Below are 10,480 nucleotides of genomic sequence, written 5' to 3' on the forward strand. Positions count from 1 at the left end.
CAAAGGCTCAGCAATCTCTTCCCTGGCTTCCCAGAGAATCCAAGGATAAATCCCATCCGGCCCCGGGGACTTATCTATTTTCACCTTGTCCAGAATAGCCAACACTTCTTCCCTACGCACCTCAATGCCATCTATTCTAATAGTCTGGGTCTCAGCATTCTCCTCCACAATATTATCTTTTTCCTGAGTGAATACTGACAAAAAGTATTCATTTAGTATCTCGCTTATCTCCTCAGCCTCCACACACAACTTCCCACCTCTGTCCTTGACTGGCCCTACTCTTACCCTAGTCATTCTTTTATTCCTGACATACCTATAGAAAGCTTTTGGGTTTTCCTTGATCCTACCTGCCAAAGACTTCTCATGTCCCCTCTTTGCTTGTCTTAGCTCTCTCTTTAGATCCTTCCTCGCTTCCCTGTAACTATCAAGTGCCCCAACTGAAACTTCACGCCTCATCTTTACATAGGCCTCCTTTTTCCTCTTAACAAGAGATTCCACTTCTTTGGTAAACCACGGTTCCCTCGCTCTACCCTTTCCTCCCTGTCTGACTGGTACGTACTGATCAAGAACACGCAATAGCTGTTCCTTGAACAAGCTCCACATATCCAGTGTGCCCAACCCTTGCAGCCTACTTCTCCAACCTACACATCCTAAGTCATGTCTAATGGCATCATAATTGCCCTTCCCCCAGCTATAACTCTTGCCCTGCGGGGTATACTTATCCCTTTCCATCACTAATGTAAAGGTCACCGAATTGTGGTCACTGTCTCCAAAGTGTTCACCTACCTCCAGATCTAACACCTGGCCTGGTTCATTACCCAAAACCAAATCCAAAGTGGCCTCACCTCTTGTTGGCCTGTCAACATATTGTGTCAGAAAACCCTCCTGCACACATTGTACAAAGAACGACCCATCCAATGTACTCGAACTATATATTTTCCAGTCAATATTAGGAAAGTTAAAGTCTCCCATAACAACTACCCTGTTACTTTCGCTCTTTTCCAGAATCATCTTTGCCATCCTTTCCTCTACATCTCTAGAACTATTAGGTGGCCTATAGAAAACTCCCAGCAGTGTGACCTCTCCTTTCCTGTTTCTAACCTCAGCCCATACTACCTCGGAAGAAGAGTCCCCATCTTGCATCCTTTCTGCCACCGTAATACTGTCCTTGACTAGCAGCGCCACACCTCCCCCTCTTTTGCCCCCTTGTCTGACCTTACTAAAACACCTAAACCCCGGAACCTCCAACAACCATTCCTGTCCCTGCTCTATCCATGTCTCTGAAATGGCCACAACATCGAAGTCCCAGGTACCAACCCATGCTGCCAGTTCCCCTACCTTATTTCGTATACTCCTGGCATTGAAATAGACACACTTCAAACCACCGACTTGAACACTGGCGCCCTCCTGCGAAGTCAAATCTGTGCTCCTGACCTCTCTACTCTCAATCTCCCGTACCCCAAAACTACAATCCAGGTTCCCATGCCCCTGCTGAATTAGTTTAAACCCCCCCAAAGAGTACTAACAAATCTCCCCCCCAGGATATTGGTGTCCCTTAGGTTCAGATGTAGACCATCCTGTCTATAGAGGTCCCACCTTCCCCAGAAAGAGCCCCAGTTATCCAGAAATCTGAATCCCTCCTGCCTGCACCATCCCTGTAGCCACGTGTTTAATTGCTCTCTCTCCCTATTCTCGTCTCACTATCACGTGGCACGGGCAACAACCCAGAGATAACAACTCTGTTTGTTCTCACTCTGAGCTTCCATCCTAGCTCCCTAAAGGCCTACCTGACATCCTTGTCCCCTTTCCTACCTATGTCGTTAGTGCCAATGTGGACTACGACTTGGGGCTGCTCCCCTTCCCCCTTAAGGACCCGAAAAACACGATCCGAGACATCACTTACCCTTGCACCTGGGAGGCAACATACCAAACGTGAGTCTCTTTCGCTCCCACAAAATCTCCTACCTGTGCCCCTGACTATTGAGTCCCCAATTACTAATGCTCTGCTCCTCTCCCCCCTTTCCTTCTGAGCAACAGGAACCTTACCAACTTTTACAGATGCACTATAGAAAGCATCCTATTGGGCTGCATCACAGCCTGGTATGGCAACTGCTCGGCCCAGGACCGCAAGAAACTTCAGAGAGTCGTGAACACTGCCCTGTCCATCACACAAACCTGTCTCCCATCCATGGACTCCATCTACACCTCCCGCTGCCTGGGGAAAGCGGGCAGCATAATCAAGGATCCCTCCCACCCAGCTTACTCACTTTTCCAACTTCTTCCATCGGGCAGGAGATTCAGAAGTCTGTGAACCCGCACGAACAGACTCAAAAACAGCTTCTTCCCCACTGTCACCAGACTCCTAAATGACCCTCTTATTGACTGACCTCATTAACACTACACCCTGTATGCTTCAACCGATGCTAATGCTTATGTAGTTACATTGTATATCTTGTGTTGCCTATTATGTATTCTCATGTATTTTCTTGAATTTTGTTTAATTCCCTTTTCTTCCATGTACTGAATGATCTGTTGAGCTGCTTGCAGAAAAATACTTTTCACTGTACCTCGGTACATGTGACAGTAAACAAATCCAATCCAATCCAATCCAATCCTTCTTTCACATTTCATAGAAACAGGAAATAGGGGCAGGAGGAGGCTGATCATCCAGCTCAATAGCCTGATCCCATATTCCCCCCATCTCCTTTGAAGCCCTTCGTCCCAAGTGCTGTACATAACCTGCTTCTTGAAAACATCTTTCTGTCATTGCATTTTTTAAAATGAATTCCATGTATTCCCTGTGAAATTTGGTTTGTTTGCTTATCTAGAGAACATGAAGAATGTACACCCCTTGCCATAGGTTTATGTTTTAAGGACATTTGGATTTCGTCTTTCAAAACAAATCTCTGTACTGTAGGTTTAGGATAACATTTATTTGCATATTAGTTGTAACAAAGAACGGTGATACATAAATACAGTTTCAGAAAAAAATAACACTGATGGTACAGTCCTGCTCAACTAGCAATGACTTGTTTTTGAAGTGAAATGGTGTCAAATATATATAGAAAACACAATCAAATGTATTTTAAATCCCTTTTAATATTCTTTGCAATTCTGATGGATTAGACTGAATTAACTTGTGGTTATTTCACCAGAGGTACGACAGACACTTTGTGGTTGTGAATAGCTCAGATCACTAGTGCACAGGTCACACTCCAAGAACCCAGATTTTGCAATTCGTCAAATGAATCATCTTACAACTCAGAAAATGGCCATCTGGCCCATCATATCCCATGTCGGCTCTTTGAAAGAGCTACCCAATAAATGGCTTAATATCACTAAGTGATCATGTGGCTTTTTAAAAATATAAATCAAGTTTTAATAAAATGTCGGTGAGTTAATTGGTTTTCATTGGGATTTGACCAAGGCACCAAAGTTAAATTGCGTGTAAGTGTGTGGGAACCGGGGTGGAGACCACAGTGGCTAACTCATCAATCCTCTTCACTGATGCTACTGGATGGCTATGCGATCTTCGTATTTTCTTTTTGCACCAGAGTTAAATGCACTTCATGAATGAAACATTTTTGATTTTCTATAAATCACAAATAAATTTAAAATTCTAAATAGCAACAAGAGGAAATAAGCATTTTTAAGGAGGATTATGCATTAGTGAGAAATTTGAGGATGATCTGACGGATGTAGAATCATAAATGATAGCAGGTGGCACAGTGGCACAATGGTTAACACTGCTGCCTCACAGCGCCAGGGACCTGGGTTCAATTCCGGCTTTGGGTGACTGTCTGTGTGGGGTTTGCACTTACGCAGTGTCTACGTGGGTTTCCTCCGGGTGCTCCGGTTTCCTCCCACAGTCGAATGATGAACAGGTTAGGTGGATTGTCCATGATATATCGCCCCTTAGTGTCCAAAAGGTTAGGTGGTGTTACTGGGTTACGAGGATAGGGTGGAGGGGTGGGTTTAAATAGGGTGCCCTTCCCAAGGGCCAGTGCAGACTCGATGGGCTGAACTGCCTCCTTCTGAGCTGTAAATTCTATGATTCTATGATATGATAAGGTAATGTATAGAAAAACTACTTGCTTTGAAGGGGGAGTCCAGAATAATGTGACACAACCTAAAAGTAAGAGATTGAAATCGAGAAGCACTTTGTTACGGAAAGAGAAATGGATCTTTCTCTCATAAAAGGCTTAGAATGAAAGGAGTCAACTGAACTCTCGAAGAATGTGATAAATCTTTTTTAAATATCAGGTATGGGTTCAAAGAGATGGGGGTGGAAGATGGAAATGGAGTTGAGGTAAACATCAGCCATGATCTGTATAAATGTTGGAAGAGGATTGTGGCCTCCTGTTCTGAGAAGAACATCACCAGTGAATGCTGGGAATGGAATGGATTATTGATTGTGTCTTTTCAAAGTTTAGAAATTGATTTTTGAAATGGTCTGGAGATATTTACTCAATGTGGATGGGAGGATGGGATGAATGCGTTTTGCCTTCCATGCTTTTTCTTACAGAAGACTGGAGGAGGGAGGGGGATATTGTGGCTATTTTACATTCGACAGTTTCATATTATTAACCTGCGTGAAGAATAAATTAAATATGTTTAAAATTGACAACATACAATACCATTAATCAATAGTTGTGGTGTCCTCTCCATCCAGTGGGAAAAGCTGGGTGGAACTGTTAGGTGCTGGGGATTTGAGACGAAAGCTGAACGACCCATAAACGTTGCCAGATCTGCCATTCGGTGCCAACCTCTGCCTCCTGTACAATTCACCTTTACAGATTGATATCATTAACAAAGTGGAGAGAAGTATTCCCCCCAGGGTCAACAGTCCAAGTCCAGCGATGACACACCTGTCCAGGTGAGCCCCCACCCGGGCGCTCTCCCTTTGAAGTCTCTCCATCTCCCGGGCTGAGACACTGTCTGGATCCACAGTCACATCGCGGGGGATCAGGTAAGAGATGATGACCAGCGTGATGCCGCTGAACAGGAAGAGCAGAGCGCTGATGAAGCCGTAATCCACGGAGGTGTCTGAGCTGCCGGCTGAGCTGTCATCGTCAGACTCGATTGAGAGTTCCTGCAAGCCTTTGGCAATGGTCCTCGTGTCACTGGGCTGGCTGCTGTAGTTTTTGTCCAGAAGCCCTGGGCTTGCACGCTGCAGGTTGACATTTTCATCAATGTAGGTGAAAGATGTCTCCAGTTCTTGGTCGCAACACACCTTAATGTCCGTTCCGCCGGTATGGTGCTGGCCCTGTTTGAAGCTGTAACTCTCAAAGGGCGCTGTCCCTGGTGCTGAACCTTGTTTGAAGCTGTAACTCTCAAAGGGCGCTGTCCCTGGTGCTGAACCCTGTTTGAAGCTGTAACTCTCAAAGGGCGCTGTCCCTGGTGCTGAACCTTGTTTGAAGCTGTAACTCTCAAAGGGCGCTGTTCCTGGTGCTGAACCCGAGATCTGCGGGAACGAGGGGTGAAATCCCCAATCCAGTTCTTTCCAAGCACAGGGTTGATTATTTCTTTCCTCCAGGAAAACTAACTCCAAAGAAGCCATTTGAAAATGGGGTGGGGGGGAGGGTCTCTCCCTCCGCCCCTAGCAAGGGTTGTCCTTTAAGACATCTGTGCTGACAAACCGCTGCCTGCACAGACACAGGGAGCCACACAGCTCTCCATCAGCTCAGCACAGGCTGCTGTCCACCAGCTCAGCTCTCCGGCAGCGCCAGCTTCCAGGGAGACAGTTAGCACCAGAATGTCTCCACCAAGCTCAAAGTCAGAAGCAAAGCCTCCCCCATCTCTCTGTTTGTCATTCGAGCACAGGTCTCTCTCTCTCCCTCTCTCGCTCTGGGGGATTGGCTGTTAGCTTTGCTTGGTGTTAAATTGTGGATCAACCGTCTATCTGTTGATTAAGAGAGAGAAAAAAACAAGTTCAGCAAAATAATCGAGTAATGTCGAAAACTGGCGTGGATCCTTCACTTAAAGCATTTCAATCACATTGCATAATCGGTACTTTGCTAATTTAAATCTTTAATCGTCCCTCAGGGCTAGAGACAGCGGATGTTGTGGATTTTAACGGTATTCTCAACCGTGCAGATCGCAGCCGCGGTTAAAAAAAAAGATCATTTCCATGATCATCAGACTCGCTTTAAATTCGTTACAACCGCGAGTAGAAACCATTAGCATGAAAATCAAATTAGTTCTGGGTAGCAGATGGTGACCTCTCTCTCTTCCCTTCGCTCCTCTTACATCGCGCGTCTGCAGCGAGCTCAGGTCTCAAAGACAGAGAAAAGCTTTTATAATGGAGAAATCCATCAAAAAATGAAGAGCTGAAACTTTCTGCCATCCTGCCAGACTGAGTAAAATGCTTTTCTAAATGGGATTGTTACCCAATTAAAGGCGATAAACTTCAAACCAACGCCCAACCTCTGCCAAGAACTCTCAGACCAGGAACAAGCATCTTGCACAGTTTACTGTGCTGCCTATATTCATTCCTCTCTCTCTGTTTCTCTCTCCCTCTCCCTCCCTCTCTTTCAGGAAAGAGTGAAAACATTCCTGAAAATAATTAGCACCGATCTCGCAGTCGGTCCAGGAAGCGAATGCAATCAGAACCAGCACTGACATACCTCCTCCAGCCTCTGTGCAGTCTGCCTTCTCATTGTGGTGGAGAGTGGATCAGTGTCTAGCCGGGATTTCTCCTCGCTCTCGGCTGAGCCGAGCTCACATTCTGGGACCTGATGATGTGTCAATCGCCGACTGGCAGCGGAAACTCGGGGCTCCAGATCACCAAGAGGAGGAGCACTCTGGGAACTGGAGTCTGACTATTCGGCAGACCAGCCCTTCCCTTCCTGCCTCAGCAGCCAATACACCTGGATTCACTGCTTTCACATTACAAAACTCTGACACACACTCACAGTCATTACTTGGTATAAAGAAAGGTTTGGGTGTACATTAAGTCTTTCCATCCCAGATCGCTTTACCACAGAATGGCTACTACCCAGAAGGAGGCCATTCGGCCCAATGTGTCCCTGCCGGCTCTCTGCAGGAGGAATTCACCTAGTCCCGTGACCTCTCCCACCCTCCCATAGCTCAACACATTCTCTCCATTCAGATATTTATACAGTTCCCTTTTGAATCCCACACCACAATCTGTCTTCACAATACTCCAGTAGCTGTGCCAGTGATTTAAAACATTGTTTTTCCACTCTATTTATAAATCCCAGGGCTCTGTGCATCTTTTTGACCATTTGCCCAATCTGCCACCCTCAATGAATTATGCACATGTACCCCTCAGTCTTCCGAACAAAATGTATCACTTCACACTTCCCTGCATTAAACCATTCCGCCCATTCCACCTGCCTGTCTATATTATATCCTCTTGAAATTTAACTCACTGTTGGTAAAATCCAATACAGGACCCCAATATTTATTAGGATACCGCACAAGAACCTCAAACACGTTTTTAAAAATTTGTTGAACTGTGATGAAACGCTCTTCCCTCAGGAGTGATTCCACTGATAAATAGGGATATGTTATATTAAAACAAAAGTTATTGTGAACACAGGATTAAACTACAGTAACCTCACAGAAAACAACTTACAATTAACAGTTAAACAATTCTTACCAATAAAAGGAAACACTTTAATTTTAACTGATACCTTCTCTATCTCCAATCAAGTAAAATCCATCACAGGCCAAACTCTAAATAAAGTTTGCAAACACAGGAATACTTGCTACCCTCTGGATGTAGATTACTTTTTGTTTTATAAATTTAGAGTACTCAATTCATTTTTCCAATTAAGGGGCAATTTAGCGTGTTCAGTCCACCTGCCTTGCACATCTTTGGGTTGTGGGGGTGATACCCACGCAAACATGGGGGAAATGTGCAAACTCCACACAGACAGTGACCCAGAGCCGGGATCAAACCTGGGACCTCAGTGCCGTGAGGCTGCAGTGCTACCACTCTGCCACAGTGCTGCCCTGGATGTAGATTTATTGGAAAGACTGCATGAAGAGAGAGAGAGAGATCCTATCAGGAAGTAACCTGCAGATTCTTCTGTCTGTGTCGGACTACTGCTTAACCTGACAACCTTTGGCAAAAGCTCTTGCTCAGCTCAAAGCTCCCAGCAAAACTCAAAACGAAAACTGACTGCTACAGATCTGGCTCCACCCATTAATTACATCATCTTTATCCCACTCAGATTCCTTGACTAAGGGTGACATGGTAGCACAGTGGATAGCACTGTTGCTTCACAGCACCAGGATCCCAGGTTTGATTCCCGGCTTGAGTCACTGTCTGTGCGATGTCTGCACGTTCTCCCAGTGTCTGCGTGGGTTTCCTCTTGGCGCTCCAGTTTCCTCCCACTGGTCCCAAAAGACGTGCTTTTAGGTAATTTGGGCATTCTGAATTCTCCCTCTGTGTACCTGAACAGGGGAGTGTGGCGACTAGGGGATTTTCGCAGTAACATCATTGTAATGTTTAAAGTATGCCTACTTGTGACACTAATAAAGATTATTATTACCTGCATACCTAAGTCTAAACACGGAATGTCTCAAATTATGTACTCCCCAGGGGATCTCCAGCAATCATAATAAAATTTCATTAAACCTTTGAATGCTGCGAGGGGATTTTTGCATTCACAATGAGAGGACTGATAATACTTTGGCTCATTGTCTCATCTGAAAGCTGGCATGTCAGGCGGTGCAATATCCCCTCAGTACTGTCCCAGAGCACCAACCTGAATTTTGTGCTCAAGTCTTTGAGGCTAGTCAGGAACCCACAACATTTGACTAAGAGACAGGTCTGTTGCTCACTGAACCAAAGGCTGACACCTTAATACGTAAAACATATACTTATTTTAACTTAGTGGGAAATATATATATATATATATATATATATATATACGCATATTCTTTGATCGGACTTGAGTGAAATAAAACAATTAAATTGAACTTTGTTACAATCACACATCATAGACCTGATCCTAACATAAAAACAAAATAGTGCAAATGCTGGGAATCTGAAATAAAAACAGAAAATGTAGGAAAATCTCAGCAGGTCTGGCAGTGTCTGTAAAATGAGAGACTGGGGGGAATGTTTCCAGTCCAATATTGTAGAGACCGCTGTCTCTCAGAATTGACCCCATTTGCTCTCCCAGGTTTGCATTTATATAGCACATTATTATGACATCGACGCCACAGCCAATGAAGTGCTGTTGAACTGTGGTCGCTTGTAATGTAAGAATCACCCTAGCCAATGTGTGCACAGCAAGATCTCACAAAAAACAATCTGGCCAGTCAACCTGTTGACTCCAGAACACCCCTTTGAAATAGCATCATGGGGTACAATGCACTACCCCCACTCCCTGAGCCAAGTCAAACTTTCACCACTTGGCGATAAAACTGCAATGTTAAAAATTGTCTGTGATCAGGCTGAGGGAGAATCCCGGGGATTCCATCTCTCCCGAAACTTGGCGATTCAACCCCGAGCCCAGGATGGACTGTGTAAGGAGGGAGGAAAACCCTTTGGCCGCTTCAGTTTCAATCAGATTCAGGCACTCCGAGAGCTGTGAGGAGGGAGGGGTGGGACCATTTGATCACATGATCTTTTACCATCTGTGCCTCGGGGTTTCAGCATTGCATGCTTTGAATGTGATGCTGAAAAGGGTGAAATCTGCTTTGCAGAGCCGGAGATTATGTCAGTCAAACTGAGATGAAGTGTCCATGCCTCTGATAATGTCCTGGCAATATCACAATATCACATAGCTCTCTGTTTTACAGGGTTGGGGTGGGAGAGGGGGAGCTCTATTTACCAACGCCATCATTACCATTTTGCCATCACACTGCATTCAGTTACTGTGCAATGCAAATGTAGCAGTTCCATTGTGCTCCTTCACATTCCACACATCACATGGAATTGCATTAGTTCGCGGGAAGTACAGCATGCAGTTTCCTAAGAGAATGTTAATGTGCAATAAAGACTATTTTTACACTTGCTGTCATGGCGTGTGAGCCAGGTGTCGGCAGCAGACAGCTCAGAAACCTTCTGGATTTCACCCTCATCACACAGCTTGGAGAGGAATTTTGAGTCCCATTTTATTGGCTCGCTGCTGGAATCCTCCGCTCCATCAAACTGCCATTTTATGGTCAGAGCGAAGTGGAAATGAGAGAAGCGGCCGGACCAACCTGATCGACATCCTGCTCACACTGGCCTCCCGCAGGTGCTACCCCGCCTTCAGTGTCCAATCGCAGCTCCAGAGTATGTCTGAGAATGAATTGCGGAATATCCCGGGCTCAGAGACTGAATGAGTCTGTCAATGACAACTCTCTCCCTGCCTCATACACGCACACTCACAAGTTATGGGGTGGCTAAATTACATGTTGGCAGCGTAGAAACAACTTTCATTCCTCTCTTAAAATCACACGTGCTGAGAAATGACTCGCTGAAACTTCTGGTGTAAACTTACACCTGGTCTCTCTC

The 10,480-nt window shown here is 45.2% G+C and overlaps 1 protein-coding gene across 2 annotated transcripts; it reads right to left on the reverse strand.

Annotated features, from left to right (window-relative positions):
* Window positions 1-3,950: 3,950 nt before the first annotated feature.
* On the reverse strand, window positions 3,951-6,807 carry LOC119972860 (transmembrane protein 74). Of its 2 annotated transcripts, XM_038810367.1 has the most exons (3): window positions 6,627-6,807; window positions 5,362-5,902; window positions 3,951-5,265 (listed from the first exon to the last, which is right to left on the reverse strand). In XM_038810367.1, exons 2-3 carry the CDS (start codon window positions 5,558-5,560, stop codon window positions 4,640-4,642), a joined length of 825 nt encoding a protein of 274 aa, XP_038666295.1. In that variant the 5' UTR covers window positions 5,561-5,902; window positions 6,627-6,807; the 3' UTR covers window positions 3,951-4,639. The 2 variants fall into 2 exon arrangements, with proteins under 2 accessions (XP_038666295.1, XP_038666294.1); XM_038810366.1 differs by having other exon boundaries at window positions 3,951-5,902; window positions 6,627-6,803.
* Window positions 6,808-10,480: the final 3,673 nt, after the last annotated feature.

This window comes from Scyliorhinus canicula, chromosome 10 (assembly GCF_902713615.1).
Source record: "Scyliorhinus canicula chromosome 10, sScyCan1.1, whole genome shotgun sequence".
NCBI lineage: Eukaryota > Metazoa > Chordata > Chondrichthyes > Carcharhiniformes > Scyliorhinidae > Scyliorhinus > Scyliorhinus canicula.